General features: G+C 39.8%; 2 protein-coding genes across 2 annotated transcripts; both read right to left on the bottom strand.

Moving 5' to 3' along the window:
* Positions 1-687: 687 nt before the first annotated feature.
* Positions 688-6307, bottom strand: LOC306713428 (putative phosphatase phospho1). The gene is made up of 2 exons (XM_079183109.1): positions 6239-6307; positions 688-4260 (listed from the first exon to the last, which is right to left on the bottom strand). Exon 2 carries the CDS (start codon positions 4222-4224, stop codon positions 3451-3453), a length of 774 nt encoding a protein of 257 aa, XP_079039235.1. The 5' UTR covers positions 4225-4260; positions 6239-6307; the 3' UTR covers positions 688-3450.
* Positions 6308-8940: 2633 nt separating this feature from the next.
* On the bottom strand, positions 8941-22155 carry LOC306713383 (synaptic vesicle membrane protein VAT-1 homolog). The gene is made up of 6 exons (XM_079183055.1): positions 21563-22155; positions 16634-16841; positions 13330-13500; positions 13098-13187; positions 12173-12411; positions 8941-11213 (listed from the first exon to the last, which is right to left on the bottom strand). The coding sequence occupies exons 1-6, from the start codon at positions 21944-21946 to the stop codon at positions 11025-11027; spliced, it is 1281 nt and encodes a 426-aa protein (XP_079039181.1). The 5' UTR covers positions 21947-22155; the 3' UTR covers positions 8941-11024.
* Positions 22156-24072: the final 1917 nt, after the last annotated feature.

Genomic DNA, 24072 nt, shown 5'->3' with positions numbered 1-24072 from the left:
CTCCACTGAGACTCCATTGGGCTTTCCCACGACACAATTTCAATGTTGCGTTTTAAAGTTCATTCTTTGCCTTTGAAACAGCTGTTGACAAAACAATTCTGAGTTAAGGTCTAAAAACTGAATTGGATCTTTTGATGGTATCAAAATCATAAAACTTGCTCAATTCAAATGAACTAATTGATTAATTGTTTTTAGGCTATAAAAAAAAGCGTCTTCAAATGTCTTGTTTGTTCTGACCAACAGTCCAAAACCCAAATTTATTCCAATTATAATGACATAAAACAGAGAAAAGCAGAAAATATTAACAATTGAGAGGCAACTAAGGATTTTTTGGGGGATATCAATCTGTCAATCAACTAATCTACTCATATATAGTACTCTATATTTATTAATTAGAAATAAAAAAATACATATACATATATATTTTATACAATACATATTCATATTTTATGTTACATTTTTTATTCCTGTCCTTCAAGCGCTCAAAAAGTGAAAATTTGACATTTCTGTGAAAACAAACTCATGTGAAAGCTCTAGAACAGTCACTAAACGGAGCTTGAGGTGAGATCGTTGTTGTCCATATCATTCTTTAATGAAACTGATAAGTTATGATGAGCCTCATTGATCCTCAAGAGGAAACTAGCAGTTTATAGTCGCGGCTGTGAAACACACAACAGAAACAGATGAATCAGATAATGGCTTTATATTCCTGTTACACTGATGCTTTACACACATAACTGGATCTTTGATTACAAACACTCACACCCAGGATACAGAAAACAAGTAGCATATTAGTCAAGCAGTCCCAACAACGCATACTTTTATTTGGTTGTTGTGAAGCCATAATACCATTTTAAAGTTTCATTGAAAAAAAAGAAAAAAAAACTAGTTTGCTGATCTGGTGTTGATTCACATCCCTGAAAACGTCAAAAGTTTTACTTCCTGTTCTTCTCTTTTACATCATATCAAGAATACAGCATTTAATTATTGCACAAAACTCTGTGGAAGTTTTACAGGTACACAGACAGTTAGAGTTAATTAAATGACCCACTGTTACATTTTTAATATAATAAACTCACATGACTTCAGTCTCCTACTCACAAAGCATTAATGGATTAGGTTTTGATCTCAAAGAGTTTCAGGATCACACTCCAGCTGCATTGGTTACTTCTCATAAACATTTATATTTTTTGAATCATAAATGAACATGTTGATCTTAGAGCAGCAAATAAACCTATTTCATAAACACATATCGTTGTGTTTGCTTGTGTTTCTACTCCCTGAGAAACTAAAACACTGAAAAAGAAAATGCCAGCACTTTTACAGCATAACGTTGTTTTTTAAGGCTAGAAGTTTTTCATCAATTAACAAGTTTATTACTTATCTTTTTGACGGCTTTTCATCAGCACACAAACTTTCTTATTATTATCTGCAATGGCTTGCTGTTCAGTATATGGATATGGGTAAAAAACGAATGCAAATATACACTCACCTATTCTACCTCTGGCCTAAAGTTACTAGACAGGACCAATATGGGTGTTAACTTTACCTTAAACAGGCTTTAGTACAGTAGCTAATGTACAGTATGCATGCCCAAGAAGAATCATAATTTAAACAGCTTTTTGTAAAAAGGATGGGAAAAATATATTTATCAAGACTTAATATTTCACAATTTCCTGAATTAAAACAAAATCCCTGTAAATCATCTCAATGTATACAAGTGCTCCTTATTTTTAAATATATTTTCAAGGCCATGTCATAGATGTAGTGGGGCCGAATGAGGTTACGTGTTGAGTTGAGTATGCAAATATACTAGAGGATAATCGTCACTCACTCACAACACTGCTGTTTACTGGGAATACATTCAAACAGAGGCTGCAAATCCTCCTCGATCTAAATCTATCTGTTATCAATACTAATATTCACTGTGAATGTTAAAAGGGTACAAGTACAGTGAGAGCGAGCTAATAATAACTACACAAATACAATTAAAATTCTTCAATTGGTACTTTGCATTAGACTTTTCTTTCATTGTTTCAGAGTCACAGAGTATAACGTTGTACCAAAGTGCAAGCGTATGGCTACAGCGTTCCCTTTGGGTCTCATGCTGGTGTAGATCACTGTTGTATAATCAAGGCCTAGATTAGGTATCAGTAATGAGTGGTGGACAGAGACACCTTATCCCTGCTCTATGCCGTCCTCGTCCCTGTCTGACACAACATGTGTGGTCTTTTGTCCCATGCGGTGCTGCAACACCTGATCCTGCTTACGTGTCTATCATCGAGGTCCTTCATGCAGTGTTAAGTGTTTTTAAAAAAAATAAGCCCGTCAAACACAAGAGAGCACCGAGAGTGGAGTAGATTCAAGCTGTTGCTCTGGCTCACTGAAACCCCTACACAGTACCTGTGACACAGAATTTCACGGCTAGGATTGCTCAACAATGTCAGATACAGTGAGATAGTCAGACGTAAACTAAATTACATTCATGGACACAACTTTGGTTAAGATCTACTCTGATCTTCAGCCTTTCAGACTCAAAAACCAGAACTTAGAGCATCATTTGCCTTTTCTCCATTATTGATCATGATTATCTTGACCGGGGATGTATTTGCATTCAAATGGAAATCAAGTTCTAATTCTGCATACTAAAACCTATTACTTATTATGAGAATAGGTGTTTAGGCTAGCATTAAAGGTATAGCTTTGACATTTTTTAAATTACACTTATTCACATCTTGCAGCGAGTTAGATGAGAAGACCTATAACACTCTCTCGTGTCTACAGAAAATATGCTGCTTGGTATCTTAGCTTAGCATTAAGACTGGAAACAAGGAGAAACGGCTAGCTGTTTCCCCCTATTTTCAGTCTTTATGCTAAGCTAAACTAACCAGCTGCTGACACCAGCCACATATTTATCGTGCAGACATCACAATATCTAACTCCACAAGAAAAATCTCAAAACTATAAATTTAAAAACAGGTGATTCAAACAGATGCACACTAATTGGCTACGTCTTTACAGACTGTGCCAAGTGTTGCTGGGCTAAAATCATGCATATGCTGCAGCTCACCAGGACTGGGGTTCGTGCACCGTTGCTATATTTGCCCCTCTCATTGCCTGTCTCTTTCACACAAACACACGCACACACACGTTACTGAGATAACTTTTGGGGACATTACATTGACTTACATGTTTGTCCTGGAATCTTATCCTAACACTAATCACGACTTGCCCAAACCTCACCCTTAAGCAATGACCTAAAAATCAGCTTATTCCTTGAATCGGAACACTTTTGTTCCAAATTAACTGTCCTTTAGTCTGAAATGGGTCCCCAAAAGTAGCCTAGGTGAGGAACACACACACACACACACACACACACACACACACACACACACACACACACACACACACACACACACACACACACACACACACACACACACACACACCTCATCTCTCTTCCATTATTTTCTTCAGGCTGTCCACTATGTCCTCGCCGCTGACCCAAGGAACTATGTTTGCCTTGGACTTGGCTGCCTGGGACATCTCCAGCAGCAGCCTGTGCATGGGGAAGTCCCTCCTGGGGAAGGCTGTGTCCCGGGGCCCCAGAGCCAGAGAGGGACAGATATCATTGGCCCCATCTCCGATATAGAATACCCTCTGGAAGGGAGCACCACCGCGCTCCTTTTGTCGGCCCGTCAGATAGTCCCGAAGGATCACCTGCTTGCACATGTTGTCGGGACAGCAGGGGCACGAGTGGGAGTGGAAGGGGAGCAGCACAAGACGGCCAGTTGCGTCAAAACTGGCCGGGTTTGTGAAAATCTTGGTGAAAAGGTGGCGCACCCCGGCCCGCTCCAGCCACGTCTCGATGAAGTACATGTTGGCGTCGGAGACCACGGCCAGCTCAAAGTCCTGCTGATAGCCCTGCAGATACTGGAAGAGGTTCACGAGGCCAGGTGTGGGTGGGATCTTCTCCACCGCTGAATGGATGGAGTCCTCAGACACGCCCTGCTCCGCCATGTACACCAAGACCTTCTGCATGTGCTCGTTGTAGTGCCCCTCCCTGTAGCTGTTTCTCAGCCAGTCAGGAAGCCGCTGGCCTGGCAGAGCGCGCACCACAGCATCATCACTGCTCTCATTGATGATGGTCTCGTCAAAGTCGAACAACACTAAAAAGCGCGGCTGCTGCGGCGCCGCATGGTTTTGGTTGGATGGAGCCGTCATCTTCGGTGAGCGGAGGAAATGGTGAGTGGTCCCTCTCTAAGAAAAGGAGATGCCAAGGACAACAGATTCTGAGGAGCATTTCACAGTTTTATTACACCCTTCTCTAAAAATAAAACGTTGCTGGCAGGATGCCATTTAGTATGACATCATGAACATCCTGTTTACTCTGCTCCATTCCTTTCCACTTGTAAACATATGTTTCCCCAACAGATTATAGCGTAATTAAGAGAATTTGTTCATTTGGATGTTTCTTCAGTTGCTGCAGTTAAATTGAACGTGGACACAGTGCACTTAGCGAAAGAAACAATCTAAATGTTCACTTTCTGGAAATATCAGACTGTCTTTGTTTAGAACCCTGCAGCATCTGATACACAACACATAGTCATACACTTCTTATACTCATCATAGTTCTCCACTAAGACGTTCCATCATTCCTTTTGGATTGGACGGAATAAAACTTTATTTATACATTCCAGATCTTACATAGGCATGGCAGATACGTGTGTAGCACAAGGCTCTCTGTTGTAAGTTGAGTGAAGAGAGAGCTGTAACATCACAGCATACCTTTGCCATAAATGGAACAGATATGAGTGGTGACGTCAAACCAGCCTAGTGAGGCGTGAAATAGTAAAGCTACTCAAGTAATGTACAATTACTTCTTTTGATCAATTTACAATTACAAGCTATTTTATACTTTTAATACAGAACATTTAGGGGACATTATGAATCACCTTTACGCTGTATAGGCTGAAGGACGATACTGCCCTACAGACATAAAACACAGTAACTATATATTTGGTCAAAATGGATCGAAGACCAGAATCTTTGCCAAAATGCAGTGACTGCACTCTGGCTAGCCAAGGATAGCTGGAGAGATACCTAAAGCTAATCTAATCATTTTCACTGTTTCCTGTGATTGAAAAATCAATTCTGTCCCACGTTGAGTTCTTTACGCCTAATTGATAAGGTGGTAAATCTAAAAAGGAACACCGGATAAGTTAATCGATTTCATGAAAATAGCTAATTTGTTCAAATGGACCATAAAGCTGAGAAGATTATATGATAAGTCTATGACTATTGTTAAAACGGCATAACATTAATGTTTTAGGGCTCATAGATCTGTTACATAGTCTGACTAAGAGCCTTTTTTGTCAACTTCAGGCAGTTTGCAGATTAAGATTAAGTAACGTGTAAAATGAACTCCTCGACCCGCTACAACATTTGAATGCTATATTTACACATCAGTAATCAGCACTAGTAATTGCCTAATGGTATTATAATACTGTTGAAGCTTATTTAAGGTCTAAGTACTTCTTCCACCACTGGAAACAAATTGTACAGGACTGACAAACCTATACATAGACCTTTAGTATGCTGCAAAACAGTATATTCAGAGTCATACAATTCCATGAAATGGATATTGACAAGGAACATACCACTGACAAGCTTAAGATTGTGATATAAGAAGGTCATGTGCCAGAATAGCTGTGTCTAGTTTTCACATGCATCTAGCACAACCTGTACAAGCCAGTTATTTAAATCAACACACCATTGTAGCAAGACCTTAGCCTAACAATAACCTAATAGGGAATTCAACTTGGTTCAAATGCATGCATAGCCTACCGTTTGTCTGACAATGTCAACTCATTGATGTAATAATAACAGACCAGCTGGTTTGACGCTCACTAATGTAAATGTTCTGTAACCTGCAGTTTGGCTGCACCGTGCCAAGTGGGCGAACAGCCTGGTCACCACACAGCAGCTCCATTATTTATAGAGCATATTTACACTCTAAGCTATCTAATTTTAACCCCGGAGCAGCTATTCCCGTGCGAGAGGTTATCACTGAAAGTCATTCGAGAGCTCTGTCAGGAGTCGTTAGGCTGACCGGGTGTATGTCCGAGAGGAAAAGATTAAAAGGCAAATTCAAACAGCAAAATCACACAGGGGGGGGGGGGGGGGGGGGGGGGGGGGGAGAAATGTGCTGATTAAGAAAAAGGAAGATCAGGCCTACCGGCGGTGGGCATATGAGCGAATATGGTAGGCTAGACGCCCGGCTCCGGCGACCGCATCCCAGTGACGCGGCAAGTCTCCCACAGCAGTGCAGAGGGTATTCCCTTTTAAAGCCAGTGTCAAATGACCAAGCGTGAACACAGTACTTCCGACGTAACCTTTCAAATTAAAAGACCAAGAGAGGAGCGCTCTTTCAACTGACGCTTTAGGAATAGCGGAGTTCAACAGAAACAACGCAAATGTTTGGCTATCCAGAGCTACATACTTTAATTTGTAGCAGTGATGGTCACTGCTGCCGAAAACATACACTCCCTGGCCGCTTTCAGTGGTGGAAAGTAGGCAAAAGTAGCCTACACATACTCTACTGTAGGCCTACTTTAAATGCTATAGTTTACAGGCTTCCTCTCCATTACATTTTGGAAAAAAACACTTGACTTTTTACTCCACTACAATTTGTGTGGATTCAGATTATTAATACAAAATATAAATCAACTAATGCATTATGATGTACAAACATGGATTAATCCAAAATACATGAAGTAGTTCAGCTCCACATTTACCAGCTGCAACATTAAAGTGATCCAACATGACTGCATCAGTATTTATCATCCAATCATATAATATATATTATTATGGAAAGGGGCATTCTGTTACACTGCTTATACTGAAGCCACTACTTTCAACTGGGGTATTGCTGCTACACTAATGTAAAAGATCGGAGTACTTCCACTATTGGCCACTTTTGTAGGTGCCTCTATACAAGCTGGTGCAATCTAATTCAACAGCTCAGACACTACTCTAGTTTTACAAAGAGTATAAGGACCAGTTTTTGTTGGTGAAGAGGCATTACAACACTCATTTGGAAACACATTGGCTGAATTAAATATTCTTTGAGACCTCTGTTCTGCAAGTAAATGTATATTCTGCTCTATATTGCACTTGGACTCAAGGATGAATGACGTAATTATGCCATAATGTACAGCGCTGTATGTTATCTGGTGAATTTGAATTCAAAGTGCAACTCAAGCTGATGCAATAGCAACAATATTAACAGCCTACTAACTCACTTAATTGACAATCCAAACAGCCAATGTTACACTGTGGTAGGAGCACGTGTTGTAGTTCTGAAAAACACGAGTTATCACTTTGCCCTGTGCTGGAAATGTCCATCTAAAAATAAATGGAGGCATTTCTGCTGCTACATGCATGAGACTAGGACATGTCCTTAACTGTGTAAAGTATCTGCTGTACAAAGGGCCGGAGTGATGCAAGAACAAGATAAACGCCCAGAGTTACATTCTCTGCTGATAGAACAAGGGGATATTAAGCATAATGTTATCACTACATCAAAACATTTCAGCCTCTCTACCCTTTAGAAACACACTGTAGCGCATGTATTGTGCTCAATATCCCTTATCTTTAAGGACTTAACAATACCGTGTGATCATTGGCAGTGCATATTTATGAGACGAGCGTGGTTTAGTGACGGATAACAGTGTGTTTGAAGTCATAATAAAAACGTATTTTATACATTATTGATTGATGTGAAAGATTCAAAGGCTAAGCCCCAGGTCTCCACTGACCGCGGCACAGTTTACGGCTAGAATCATGTTCACTTTACACGTCTACGTATAGTAGTTTTAACATTTAATGACAAAAGTATGTATCCGAGATTGAGCAAAACAACATTTGAATACAGTTTACAGTGGCATAAAACATATTCACAGGCCAGTTTATTTTCTCCTAGTTTTTGTCATGTGTTTTTCCCGCATATATTTTGGAAAAGCTGAGCGTACGTGTACAAAAATTGACCAGATGAGGACCTCTGCTGGTCGCCAAGTAGGCCTATGTCTAAGAGTATTAAGTCAACCCCAAAAAAAAATGTTTCCAGGTTGGGGCAACTTATCTTTGTGGGACAATTGATACAAAACACAACAAATGTTAAATTTAAATGGCACGGCGATGTGAACAAATCTGTAGTTTGCTTTCTTGGCTTCATTTAAGTTGATCATACACAATCATGAGGGTCAACGGAGAATCAATTGAGTAATTCGGAAGCTTAGAGGAACATAATGTGATAACACTTTAATAATACAGACAGGTTAGTGCCATTTAACACAGAAGGCAAATGTGCATAAAGTGTGTATAAAAATGATGAAAAGGCAGCGTTGTTTGATCACCATCATGAATACAGCAACACGTCAAATCTTTCACTTCAACATCATACTAGAGATTAACAGACAGCACACAGAATGATCATAATCATATCTATTATATGTACAAAAACATTGCATGTTTGAGTAATAAAGCATTAGAGAATCTTTGAATGGGTTACTATTAAAAGGGGTCATTACATATTGAACAGCTATAATGTTTTAGGATTTTATTATGAAACAAATGTAATGTCTTATTAGAAAGTGAGGAGGCTCGATTGTAATTATGTTTTACATTTAACAAGGCAGGCTACAGAACATTTTGTTCACAGGCAACACTGTAGAGAGTATTTTAATTACACATTCAGAAGGCACAATTTCACCACTAGATGTCCCTCACCGCATGGGGGAATACTGTATCCATTTATGTATATTGTTGTTAAATTATTATGGGAAATATGAGACTCCTTTCACATTTTAACCACTTTTGAATGTTACATTTAACAAAAGAAAAATGTAGTTCTGAAGTTATATTTCCTGGCTGCAATCATAATAAATGTGTCAAACCTTTTAGCATCACAGAAATATATGCAAAGACAATCTAGCAGTGTTTTTTTTTTTAATGTTTTATCTTCACTAATTGCCCTTTAACATCTGGAGCACAATCTCCAACATGCTCAGTTTAAACTCCTCAATTTGCTTCAGTAGTTAAATTAAACTTTTCCATCGGCCATAAAGGCAAACATCAAGCTTCTGGGTGAGAGCAACAACCTGAAATAAAGTTTTAAAGTATAAATCTAAATCGAACATTAACGCCCACTGGGATTTTTGTAACAAGTTGAACTTCACATAATCACAATGAGCCGACTTCAGTTCCCACTCAAAGTCCACATCAGATCTTACTTCATACCAGGAGAAGGAAACAGAGTCAAACTTAAAAGTCACAAATGTAAAGAATATTAAAGCATATTCTGTGAAACGTTCTTACTCTCTCCTCAGAGCTTTTCTTAAAACAAGATACGCTGGAGAGGGAGAGAGTGTTTTCAGAGAGTTGGGCCACAGAGCGAGACAGAAAGCAGGACTGAGAGTGTGGGGAGAGGAATGTGACGAGCTGCTCTGGTGCGGATGAAGGGAAAACTCTTCTCTTGTGCTTCTGTAGCGTCTTTCTGCGTCACAGCACTGAATTACACCCACAGCTGGACGAAACATACTGCGCCCGCTATTTAAGATCATCCATTCAAAGATACAGACATGCAAAAACATACAAATTATTACTGTGAAGAACATGGAAATTTAATAATTCATCGCTTTACTTTACGAGCTTCAAGATGAATAAATATTGAGCAAAGAAATACAAAGTGCATAAAAGCAAATCACCATCCCATTTTTGTATCCATTCTTGTATAACCCACTCCCTATATATATATAAGAGGAATGACTAAGTAACACATACTGTACTGTAGTTCTGTAAACACTTATATTTTTTTATTTGAAGAGGCAATGTAGGATTTAAGAAAGCGGCTAAATCAATCGAGGTGAGATGCCTTCACATGGCTTGCCGAACAGTTTCCACAACATTGTTTGCAAGAAAACTCAAACGAGTGCCAAGACAGGGAAGTCCCGCTAATTGTTATTCGCAGACTTGGTGGCAGTAGTGAAAGCTGACTTTAAATTTGGCACAAAAATGAGAGAAAAATATAACAATTTGAACCAGAATACAAAGAGAGACTTTTGTCGAACAACATTCATTAAAGAGGAATTTGAGTTTTGCATCACAACACCATGAAACTAGAACGATCACTACTATTCCTAACAAGCCTTACGCTAATGTTTACTGATGAAATAGGGTTGGCAAGTTTGATTACAGTTACTCATTACTTCATCAAATTAATAATCTGTAACTGGATCCGAGGAGTTAACAAAACTCAGTAATTTATCTTGATTACATTCAAATTACGTTGCCAGATTTGATGACGCCGATTAGAGAAAAAAACAGAAAAAGCACAAAAGGGAAATGTATTTCAGGTTAGTATACAGAGAATCAGAACCAGGGCTGGTATGTATGAAGCCGTTATTTAAATCTCAAATGCATCAAAATTCTACCAATGACAAGATGATGCTATTCTTCACAGTTAGGAAAAAGTGCCTTGCATCAGCAACACAATCAATGAAGAAAGCTGCAAAATTGTTTTGAAAAACAATGAACAACAAAGTGAAAATCAAAATTATTGTCAATATATAAACTTGCCGGTTATCTTCTAATGGAAATGTTGAATTTTTCGGTTGACCTTTGATAAGTGATCATTTTGCAATATAGTGAAGCATATATATATATATATATATATATATATATATATATATCCCACACATATATACACACACACACACACACACACACACACACACACACACACACACACACACACACACACACACACACTTTCCCAAAGTATTCACAACATAGAAACTACACTGTAGACACATTACACCACAAAATCTTCAAAACCATTTGAAAATACTGACAAAAATCAAAAGATTACATGGCATCTTGTTTTTCTTCTCTTTGTGAAAAGCGAACAATAGTTAACTCGTTCAGGAAGTGCTTGAAAACATCATTGAAATAAACACTCTTACTCAATCCTCTGCCTTAACTTCCTCCGCGGCCTCTTCTTCCTTCTCCTCGACGGCAGCTTCAGTTTTTTCCACATCTTCTACCGGCTCAGGGTTGGACTTAGATTTCGCTTCCTCCTCCTTCGCTTCAGGGAGAAGGATGACTTTCCCAATGTTTTGCCGTTCGTGCATGCGCTTCATGGCATCAGTCACCTGACAGAAAACAGAGGAGCAAAACGGATGTGCAAAACGGGCATTACTTAATTTTAGGTTATGCATTTTTTTTTACTGTGTTGCTTTTTCCGTCTCCTAAAGACAATATTATTGACACCAGATTTGTAGTGACTACATGATACACACGCTAATGGAAGATTAATGAACACGATGGCTATCTACGCTTAGTGTCTCTGCCATGAGTCATCTCCACTTCCTATTATTTCCTGCCTTAGCTTAGTTTGTTTTGCATCACACTCCTGGTCGTCCTTGAAGTGAGCCATAGTAACTAGAAACACAGAGATATCCCCGTAAGCAGTCGATGCCACGGCAACAATTTAGACCCGTCACCTAGCAACGGCCCTTAAGTACCGACTCATCTGATGGAGGGGGGAATCAAGGTTTGCTCAGTAATGGAAAAAAGAGGAACACACAAGGCTGTGACGCGGAAGAAGCTTCAGTGGAGCTCCTCCTGAGTGACGTACATCCATCTGATGTCTGTGAATGCTCTGAGCAGCTGAGCTTATGCAGCTTGAGAAATTGTTCAACATAGCTGGAAATAAGCTTATTCACTTTCTTGCCGAGGCTTAAATGAGAAGATGATGCCACTCTAATAATATGAAGCTATAGCCAGCAGCTGGTTAGCTTAGCTTAGCATTAGGACTGGAAACAGGGAGGAACAGCTAGGCTGACTCTTGTTTGTTTAATCCGCAAAAAAAAAAAAAAGTATAAAACTTGAGTTGTTTTTACCTTTGGCCAGAGCCAGGCTAGCTGTTTCCCCTTGCTTCCAGTCTGTGTGCCAAGCTAAGCTTTTGTTTTCATATTTATCATACATCTTTTCATTTCTAAGAGTTGTAGAGGTAGATTCAGTTTCACCTCAGCCCAGAAAGTGCAATCAAGCATGCTTAAAAAAGTAGTACCTCTTTCACATTTTAGATTTAAAACGTGGTTAAACCAACCTCCTCGAAGTGATGGCATGAGTCAATGCGGGGCTTGATCTTTCCCTGATCGTAGAGCTCCAGCAGCTTGCTCATAGTCCTGCTGATGAGTTCCTCATCAGTGATGTAGCCCAGGTGGAAGCCGCAGACGGCCTTGTTGGACTGCATCAGTTTGAGGGCGGTGAGAGAGAGCTGGTTGTACCAGGTCTTTGCCATGGCCAACAGGTTCTTCTTCTGGCCGGTCACACAATTAGCTGCACCTAGAATGACGAACAATGGAACAGTGTACATAATAAAAACTCTAGCTATTTATATCTGTCTTCTGGAATGTTAGGCACGATAAAAACATCTTCAATTGAGTTGCGTCCCAATTCAATTTTGGCACCTGAGCTGAAGCTGATTTTTGTTTTCTTGAGTAATAGTTTACAGTCTGCACTGCATGCTCCTTCATTAGGGTGGAATAAGGTAATACGGTTCCCTTTTAAGGCTACTATGTAAAAAATCACACCAAGTAATGACAAGATTGTTGTCTAGCAGTGTAAGACGTTAAAGAATTAAAAGTAACAATACTGAATATATATATGAAAATAATATTAGGAAAAGTCCTGTTTTTAAAATGTAATTTAAAAGTTAAAAGTATTATTAGTTTTGTAGTTAAATCTACAAAAATGGGTCACAGTTTATAAACTGATAGATTTTTTTATCTAAAAATTAAATCTTCAAAGTCAGATGAAAGTGTTGCTGTGAAGTAATACAGTAGCATGAAATGGAAATACTCAAGTAAAGTACCTTACATTTGTACAGTACTTAATTTCCACCTTTGTTAGCTTTCGTTCAAGTCTATTCATTTTTGATAGAATTATTAATACAGGCAAAAAAACAATCACATTTAGGCGGACTCAAGAAATGTATGAACGCATTTAGTTTCTGTTTCCAGGTGACTTACCAAAGACGACAAGCGTGCCCAAAGGTTTCAACAAACTGAAGCCTTTCTGCGTGTCTGAACCACCAAGTGGGTCGAGGACGATGTCCACTCCTGCAGAGAGACAGAATTGTTATTGAAGAAACAAAAGACACTGAAATTAAATCTATACCATTAAATTGAATAATGTGTGTGTTTTTTGTTGTTGTGCCGAAACACGACAACTGGCAGTACAAGCAGTTGTGTGTATTCTCACCTTTCGGGCTGATTTTGCGAATTTCCTCCATGTAGTCTTTGGTGCGGTAGTCGATGGGGTGAGTTACGCCGCCCTGGGCAATAGTCTCATGTTTGGTGGCCGATGCCGTGCCAAAAATAGTCACATCTGGCACAGTCTGACACAGCTGGGTGACAGCGACACCAACACCACCTATAGATGTGCAGAATCAAACTGAAGTCAGAAAAATAACTGCAGGCATTTCAATGTCCACCTTTGAGATACTAATAGGACATATATAGGGGAAGACTGGATTTTAATGGGGTTAAACTAAAAAGTACTGCGTGTTCTGTAGATAACAGCGTTGGGTTAGATTCATTTCTAATACCTCCAGTGAAAGAAGTGACGTTACACTTAACTCTACAGCGGTTGGTGATGTGATTTTATTGTGGTTGAAACTTTGAAAGATTGAGGAACAAACAGCTGCAACAGCAGACAGTGTTTTCTGGACAGTGAAAGGATTTTCACAATGATGGCTGCCTGGGTGTGCAAGCTCACCAGTAATCCTTCCTGCCCTCTCCTCCACCATGGCCTCGTGTGGCTGATTCATAGATGTCAGCTGACAGCCACCCACACACACACACACACACACAGTCAACACTGAAATGTGGCCTTAGAGAGAGGGGGGGGGGGGATGCAGGAGAGCTCTGGACCCTGATGGTGGATGCTGATATTAACTGACCTGTATACTTGGACTCGAGTGTGGTTGATAAACACCGAGCTATCTTATAAACATATGATAAATAACTTCAAATAAACAAAAGCTAAAGATGATAAAATAAAACGGCATGAGGAACTGTGATAACACTATGACGCACATGTCTCTAAAGCATTATAAACATACTTATATGTTATAATTTGCTTATTGCTCTGTAAAATCTTAGTTAAAAGCACTCATAATTAATAATTCTTTATAACAGTTCACTGAGAGTAACTTATAATCACATTGTAATGCATTACGACAGTGATAATTATAAAATATTATAATTAATTATGATCCTTTGCAAAAAAAGACCAGCAATTATGACGTACTACGATACTTGGCCCTATAAGTCATTATAAAATAATTTATAATATGTTGTGATTATTGTTATAAAAGAATGGTAACTCATTGAAAAGACAATGGAGTTATTTAAGTTGATAAGCAAAGCTCTAGTATATTGAATACACTTTAAATTGTTACAATATAAAGGCTTTAAATAATTAAATAAATGACATAATATAGAACAAATCATTCTTCTAACCACAACCATCAGATATGATTTTTAGGTTTTATTTCAGAAAATGTTTGTGTATATTTGTCTCAATTAGTGAATAAAAATCAGGCTTTTCATTTGAAATATTTGTCTCAAATGTATCTGTGCTCTGAATTTTGGACGAACAGCGTGTCAAAATCCCAAGCACTCACACAATAAGCTCATAATTACCCTCATTAAACAACTGAAGCACACACACTATAGTGTTTTGAAGATGTTTCACCGCCCGTCTGAAAGGCTTTATTGCCGTCACACCCTCAAGAGAGGAACATCTGAGGGTGTGCCTCTACTGCTCAGGTTAAAAACAGAACAAAGCACATAATATAGTACAGCACAGGTCATGTATGATCTATCAGGAATTTATTCAGATTTTTAAAGCTAAAATAAGAATGTGGCCAACCGGAAACCACTGTAGAAAGCACTGTCCACTATTTCAGCTGTTTGTTCCTCCGTCTTTCAAGGTTTCAACCCCCATAAAATCCCATAACAAACCACTGAAGAACTGGGTGTAATACCACAACTGTCAAAGGAGACATTAGAATTTGAGTATGACCATAATCCCACCACTGGGAAATCTACTGTGCATGTATAACCTTTTAACCCATTAAAATCCAGCTTGCCCCTTTTCATATCAAAGTATCTCAAAGGCTGAAAAATCTTCTGAAAAGTCGACACATGTACTGGATTTATTCTCTTTCAGCTTGTTCCATGTTTGAATCATGTCATCCATATTTAACCATATTTTCAGCTGGACATAATTGATGTATTTGGGAAGTTGTGGGTCTCTACTAGAGTAATAAAAAAAAGTTCTATGGTGTTGAACAATGCGTGGCTGCACAGCAGTTTTTTAACAGCAGTTGATTAAACAATCCCACCATAAAAGGCCCATTAAGTAGCTGTTCTGGAGCTTTTTAATCATATCACGTGCTCAACATCAGGGGATGGAGTTTACCCAGTCATTTAATTGTAGATGTCCAAATTTATATTTTCATGAGCAAAAGCTGAGGTTCAAAGTACATTATTTAAAAGGTTCTCTATTCGACATTCAGAGCATTAATATAGCAGCAAAGAAATATTTTTTTAATGAAGAGATACAGTGGAGTAATGTCTACCTGAGCAGAGAATGAAGTCGCTCTCCCTCTGTGTGAGTTGTAATCCTAGTTTCTCCTTGCTTTGTTGAAATATGCCTCTCATTGCATGCGAGCGTGCCCTACCGGCTCGCTCGCGGCCGTCACAGAGCTGACAGGAAGGTCGCAGCCGAAGCTCGTTTTTTGCTCGACGTCACAAAGCCAGCGCGACAAAGAATGACTCCATCACAGTTTTAGCATCGAGCGTGAAGGCTCCGAAAGTTGACGAAGCACTTGGTGGTGCACCTCTGATTTTTTTGTAGCTTCAGCATCGTTGGCTGCAAGCCGCCGGCTCGGCCGTCGCCATGTTGAGAGCCATAGAGACTCAACGGATATGCTCTCAATTCCGCGTTTAGTACTTTTAGAAAATGCATATAAATGATTTCCATCCTTCTGCGATTACAAGAATACTCCGGCGCAGCTTGGTTACTCAAACACCAAATCCTCAACAGCAAAATGAGACATATTTACTTGTTACAGTGTCGGGGCGCCTTTTTAAAATGTCAGGTGTTGCCAAAGCAACCATGCCTGATAATGATCCGGTTTTACATTTTATGAATAAGCTTTTATGAGACCACAACACACGCGCACACACACTACATCTTCACCTATGACAGACGGACTCTCGACTGATCATTTTTCGGCACTGACATGCGGCTGCATTCAAAGCAGTGATTAGTGACCCGGAGTGAACGAGCTGTGTGGCTCTTGACAGGTTACCCAGGAGATGTTTGTTAAACGTCACAATCAAATCACGGCGGTCATCGTGTCTAAAAAGCACAATTTTGGTTGATTTATTATGTAGAATGTTTATACTGTTGATATCTTTTTCCAATTCGATACAGTGAATTGTCTAATACACTCACTGCATTAGGTTTTCAGTATTCACTGCGTGCGTCTTACCTGCTGCCATGTGGATGAGAACACTCTTGCCCGGCCTCACGTTGGCCATCTCAAACAGCATCATGTAGGCGGTAATGTAGTTTACGGGGATAGCAGCACCTTCCTCAAAGCTCATCTGCTCGGGCATGGGGAAGGTGAGGTTGCCGGGCACAACAACAACTTCCTGCCACATGCCGTTGCGGCTCATTGCGATGACTCGATCCCCCACCTGAGGAAGGAAAGACAGTAAATACATTTATTTAGTTTTGCACAATTTTGATATAGAAGAAAACACACAAAAAACCCTGGTCCTGTCTCTTTAAGGCTATGAGTATGATAGGCTGCACAATTAATCTAACATTAATTGCAATCACAATTTTGGCTTCTGACGTTGAAAATATGTGCTTCTCTCATAAAAAAAACTCGGCTGCATATCAAATCAAGCGCCTCCTAAACTAACAGCCAGACGATTGAGACGTTCTGGCTTTGCTTTTGGGGAGCTGTCATGCCGTGGCGTGCCTTCACCCTTCAGCGGCAGCCTGTGAAAAACTGCAGTCCAAAGTACACGAGCAATATAATGTTTCTTTATTAATGTTGCCGGTCTGTTTTCTATTGTTATACGACAGAGAGCAGAACTCTCAAAACGAAAACGTCTTATTTTGATTCAACTTTTTATTAACTAGCACAAGCAGCGCTCCCTTGATTTAATTTTGGGTACAATTCTGCTTTGCCTCTAGGAGATGCACTGTGAATAAGGAGCAGTCTTATGTTGACACGCAAAGCAATGCTGTTTATTTTAATGTGAAAGTGCGATAAAAAAATATAGTCACTAAATCCATCCGATGTATTTTTGTTGTTAAGTGACATGAGGGCAAGTTATTACTTTACTGCTGCGCTCTGTCGACATATAATTATCCTAACAAAGGTAATGGTTTTAAGAGTCACCTTGTGATACTCGGCAAGTAACTGAACTCAAATTCCTTGAAATGTTTAATGGATTCATTACGACGACATTTTAACTACAAAAAGGCTGCAACAAATGATTATTTCCTTTATTGATTAGTCTGCCAAATATTTACTGCTGCATGTACCTGATCTGTTTCTGCTCAAATGAGCTCAGACAAGGGGGCTTATGGGAAATGTTGTTCCTGCTTTGTGTCCTGCCTTCTACCACAGGGACGTGCTATTATACGAGTATCACTGGTGATGCGAAATTTGCCAAAAAAAGTGAAGGACTCAGGAAAGAAGTCCGATTGTGAACGCTGCACTGCTTCCTGTTAAAACGGCCTCAAGAGATCTGAGCCACACCCACTTCCTGCTGCACACAAACCCATCACAATAGACACACACACACACACAAACATTTACACCCACATGCACAGACAATAAAAACCTTCACACACAAACACATGTTGCATATGTCTGTTTAAGTGAGATAACCCCAACAGCGCTTACTTCCAGCTTTAACTTCCACCTTCGGATGACTCAAACGCTGCTTTTTGGGGTTGATAATGTTTCTCAACCTCTGGTCTTATGAAACACTTTCAGCCACCCACTGGGTGACCTCAAAAAACTCATGATAGTCAATTTAAAAAAAAAAGGCTGAGCTCACTTCCTGGAATGCTGACATGACCTGAGGTAACTGAAGTGATGTTTGAAGTAGGACAGTGAAGTTTGTGTGGAAACCTGCTGTTTATTTGAAAACTACAAAACTTTTGCCAGCAAACTAAGCCAGACAATTTTACTGCCGTTTATATCAATGCACGATACTATAAACACAGGGCATCTGCTTTAAAATGACCAGATAATTGTCAATATACTGAGCTGAATACAGAACACATTGCCACACATCCTCTCATCACACAACACTAAGCAGATTAAAGAGTTCATTTGCAGAACAGCTGGCGTTATCTCTTTCAAAGCGGCCAGTTTGAACAATTTAACACAGAAATTACTGCTCAGTCTTCCAAAAATATCAATCAAGTTATGAGGCATAACTGTCAATGCTTGAAACTGGAGAGGCACGCTGTAATGAGACCCTACATCACACATCTGCTCCGTCTGCTTTCCAACCGGCCACGCCCTCCTGTCCTCGTCTGGAGAGGCCTTGCTGCTGGAGCCCGGCTCGATCTGGCCTGATTACAACAGGATCAGCCTCTCTTTGTAAACATGTGATAGCCTGCTGCTGCTGCTGTGTCCGTGCATCCCACTGCAGTCCCCTCACAGGTTTCACATCTCAAGTTGATACTTAGTGCTTGTACATCTTGAACCTTGTTGGGATCCTTAATAAAATGCACACAATCTCCTGCACTGCTGCACGTGGCGTTTTGCTGCTTACTTCCAATAAAAAAAAAAAAGAAGGGGGGTTTTGAGAGCGCACCACTCCTCCTATAGGATTACTGCTCTCGAAAATGGAGAGAAGGGTGGAGGAATGAGAGGAGGGCTGGAGTGTAGTGAGGTGGTGGAGGAGGAGGGAAATTCCATACTGACACAGAGGGACACGGAGGGACTTCAGTAATACAAAACACACATGTTAACACTAACAACACGGAAAATCTGTGCAATACAGAAATGATTCTGTCTGCATATATAATATTATCTTATCTTAAACTAAATAACGGCCTATAAATCCTAATAATAGCCCATAAAAGATGCGTCTGATTAAAAGAGGACCGACGACTGACCTCAAAGTATCTCATTTGACTATTCAGCCTGACTAACTGAAGTTATGGCCTTGTTCACGCTACGGCTAAATATGGTTACTGCGCCTCATGTTAATGTGGTCTCGTGTTCGCGAGCAGAATGGTTACAAATGGAAGCAACAACTATAGCAGTTAGACATCCTCGATGACAGAAGTCACGACAACTCACTGGTCCTATGCAGATGAGTTTGGTGGTTAATTGAGGTTATTAAACAAGACTTGCAGCTGCTCTGAAGGTAGTTCACAAAAAGACTCTTCCAACAATCTGGATGAAATACTATTCCGTGCAAATTGAGCGAGGACATGTCATTGATGGCTGCCATCTTTGTTTGGCTTAGGAAAAATAGGTGCAACCTGGGAAACAGGTTTAGCTTTTTGTTTTAATCGCGTAGCGACTGTAACACTAATCTGCTGTTAACAGACAAGAGGCACAAACTGGAGCTAGGACGCACAATGATTAACAGTGCAACGCTTCCCGAATGTTTCACTTCTCATGAATGATTGGCAACAACAGCAGATCATGGTTCAACTTATTTAGATCCTAAAACAAAAAAAAAGCTTCTTCGGTTTATGGAAGGATGAAATTATTGAAAATAACAACAACAAAAAAAACAGTTGGTCCCAGAGGTCTGCACGGGAGTCATCTGTTGCTGAGATTTACATACAAAAGAAATAACGCAGCTCTTATGAACCCAAAGACACAGCTGAAGAATCCTGTTATTCATTCAAATATGAGTGTTTTATGTCTTCCATGCATGAGTGTCGGCACGCAGAACATAAGACACTTCAAATGCTGCTGCTTTGATTCTTTGCACCAAGTAAACAAATCTGAAACTCAGAGTGAAAACTGGAGAGTTTTTGCAAAAGCCAGTGGCATAAAGTCATAGAGGTTGCTTGCAATGAGTCACTATGTTGTTTTTTTTATCTTCCATATGTTGTAGTAAGAATAAATGGAGAAAAAATAACCAGTGGCCTCTGGATGCTCTGGGATCAGCTCTGCGGTATCTCAGGAAAATGTGCTTTAACTGCAGGGAATCAGGTGCCTGTCTGCTTCAAATAGACCAGTCTGCAGCTGACTGGATTTAAAAGGAGGAATAGACACGTAGCATATACATATTCTGTTCCTTTTCTTCATACTTAATGAATTGAAACTCTATAAAACTCGACCTCTGGAAAGCTCTTTATCAAGAAGGTAAATCTTGTGGCGTGGAGGAGAATGTAAACACACTTCAAGGACACAGCATAAATCAAACACTGTAGCTATTCATAACGCCAGAATATTACAGTTTCAAGTGAGAAAACCTCTTTCCACACATGAATACACCGTGTTACATTAATGGACGTTATTTATGAAGGGGTTCTGCTTTTTTTCACTGTGCGCACACACACACACACACACACACACATATTGAACAGAGATGTTTTAAAACATAGAAAAGGGCGGTTAGTGCAAACAGTTATTAATTGGCCTATTCAGCAACTATTTTGATAATCAATTAATCGGCAATATTAGCAAAAATGTGTTTTGGTTCCAGCCTCTCAATTGTGAGGATTATCTGCTCTATCTATCATTGAAATCTTGGATATTTGGGGGTTTTGGGCTGTTGGACTGACAAAAGAAACAATCTCATCATCTTGGGCTGTAGCACATTGTGACAGGCGTCTTTCACTTCTCTATAAAAACAAATAATCACGCAGGCCTAATTACTTGAGTAATACTTGAGTAATGATAGACATTTGTCAGCAGCTCAAGAAGGAAAGAAAATGTCCAGTCCAAAAGCATAGAATCTGATTAATTCGGGCATTGTATGAGTGTTAAAAGCATACATTTCACTATGACCCTACTGAATAATAAGAGGAACTAATTTGTGGACTTTTCTTCAAATAAACTGAAATAACGGCTGTCCCTTTCAGAAGTCTGCCAAGAAAAGGCCAACAGGTTTTCTTCATGTATTTATAACTTTCACATTAGAAATGGGGTTACTTAAACAGAAAATCTGGTTTGGTGTTTAATGGAAAAGATTACTAGCACGTTTTGGCTAGGAGTGACAAACCATGTGCCACTGAGAACCAATAGGAAGCAGATTTATCCACAGTCCAGAAACACTTCATACAGAAACACGTCAGTAAACCCACAGTTTAATTCAAAACTACCTCCCCAGCAGCTTCCACAGCACATGCCTGACATTTTTTCGTGGTCTAAGTGACATTTAGTGGGTGTGAGTGCGTTCGGCAGGCCTCCACTCACCTTCCTGTCCGTCACTCCCTCCCCGACGGCTTCAATGACCCCGGAGCCCTCCATGCCCAGGATGACAGGCGGGGCGGGCAGCAGCTCGTACAGACCCTGTTTGCCCAGGAGCTCGGCGAAGTTCAGCCCGCACGCCTTGATGCGCACCAGGACCTCTCCTGCCTGCAGCTGCGGCCGCTTCTGCGTCTTCACCAGCAGCTTGATTTTCTCGTAGCCCCCGTGACCCGTCAGGACCAGAGCCCGCCAGGAGAGGAGCTTCTCCTCGGCTGCAGGGCTGCTCACCGACTCCTGCGGTGCCTCCGCAGCGGCCGCCGGCGGAGGTTCGTCGGGCTTCTCCTCCTGTTCAGGTTGCTGCTGCAGAGTTGGAGCTTCTTCGCCAGACATGATAAGCACTTGTGATGGGAGCCCTTCTAGGTGTTCGGTTCAGATCAATAGTTCAGCCTGTTTGGGCGTCAACTCTCAGAAAAAGAACAAAAAATACAGAAATGAAACAGTCTTGCTAGATGCAAATTTGTGTGGTAAATGGACAAAAAAATAGGTCCCTCAGTTAAGACAGTCGTGTCCTTTGTGAAATTAGATTGTCACTGCGGGGTTTCCTGTGCGTGCGCTCCGCTCAACAAGTGATCAACGTCAATGAAAATCATGAATTCTGGTTTTGATTTTCACAATAAGAAACTTCCTGTCACCAAAAAGCAATTAAATGGATCCAAACAGTATAGTAGGCTATAGTGTAAACAAGGTATAGGCTATATTTAAAAGATTAAAGAAACATGATAGACTATACTGATTTCATTTTATTTTTTTCGCACTGATTTTCACAGGAAAATAAACGCAAAACACCATAATATTGTCAGCCACAAAAAACGTTCAGACAATGTAAGCTATGGTTTAATAATTACTTTGCCCCTGTGTGGCTGCACTGTTTCCACAGATTTCCATAATTAACCTAAATATCAAGCAACATTTCTGTGAGTGTAACTGAATAAGTTCCTTTTAATCTGCAATCGACATAAAGCAAGATGTCACAGTTTTTAATGCTCCATAGCCAAATGTGATATCAGCCGACATTCACTTGGCTAACTGACATTAAATGTGCTCTTTAGAATGAGCCATATTTGTTGTGAACAGGATTCCATTAATGAAACTGACTTGAAAAAGCTTTTATTTCAATGGTAAGTCTTGTCACTTCCGGTGTTTTCCTACCTATTTCTTGCTGGCTTGACGCAGTTTAAAAAGTGACCGATCCGTTTCGTTGGCAAAAAGCTCAGCGATGTGAGCCAGAGAGCTGCGGAGAGCTTCAAACCCCGGACACTGGAGCGCTGGGAGGAAGACATGGGATGGGTTTAAGCTGTCACAGCTGGAGGAAACACATGCAGCAGTTCTGCTCCCATCTGCTGTTCAAGAGTTAAATAATGTTACAGCTATCTGGTGCACACAAATGTAAATAAATGATTATCTCCAGTATGTAGCTTTTGTTTTTGCAACAAAAAGCTTTTAGTCGATTTTGCACATGTCTGAGGTTAGTTGTATGTAAGTTTGTGACATTTATTCGTTATTTATGAGAAATTAACTTAAATACAAGACTTTCATTTCAGAATGAGAGTCACAAACGTCTATATATTGACCCTGTAATCCGTTATTCTCAAAGAAAGAAAATCTAACGTATTTAAGGTCTTTGCCGTCTGTAGGCTTGCTTTTCAAACTCCTGACACAACTGGACAATTTGGGAAATACTTATAAGGTCCTTTCCTTCATGGCAATTATTAGTTTCCGTCACCCAACCTGTACCCACACACTGTCTGTGCACACTTCTTGCACCCTGCAACTGGAGCTGCTTTCATATCTTGTTATGATGTTTGAGTCTGACAGACAGGAAGTGGAGGGATGGTGAGATAGATAAGAGGTGTTTTTAAAGGGCAGGAAATTCCTTTTTTAATAATATAAAGCCACATGTAAGGTCTGAAGTTGCAGTTTCACACTTCCCTTTCCCCTGTTCAAGTTCTGAAGAAGCTGTCACTGACATTTAAAGACACACACACACACACACACACTAGTCACACTCAGGATGCTTTTGAATGCACCATGTGACCACTTGTTGGTTAACAGAAGTTTTCCATGTTAGAGCCGCTGTCAGCTACATTGTTGTCTGAAAGCTTCTTGCCATAATAACGTGTATGACATATTTTACTTTTGAATTTATTTTTTTTTCACATTTTTTTCTAAACTCCCTATGAACTCAATTAAAATGTGGGAAAAAGGAGAACATTTGACAATACGCGACAATATGTCTTACCAACTCTAACAACTGAAACCTATTCAAATGTTTCCAGAAACAATGAATCTAAAAAAGTGCTGCAAGCACATACAACACATACAATGTTAAGCTACTTGTACTTTACTGAAGGATTTCCAATTTCTGATGATTTATACTTGATTTTTCTGACAGTTATAGTCACCAGTTACTTTGCAGATTAAGAGTTTACATCGAAAATCTGTGATGAGTTTATAAA

Source organism: Pholis gunnellus (genome assembly GCF_910591455.1).
Source record: "Pholis gunnellus genome assembly, chromosome: 21".
Taxonomy (NCBI): domain Eukaryota; kingdom Metazoa; phylum Chordata; class Actinopteri; order Perciformes; family Pholidae; genus Pholis; species Pholis gunnellus.
The sequence above is the reverse complement of the archived record's forward strand: the minus strand, read 5'-3'. Positions and strand labels throughout refer to the sequence as shown.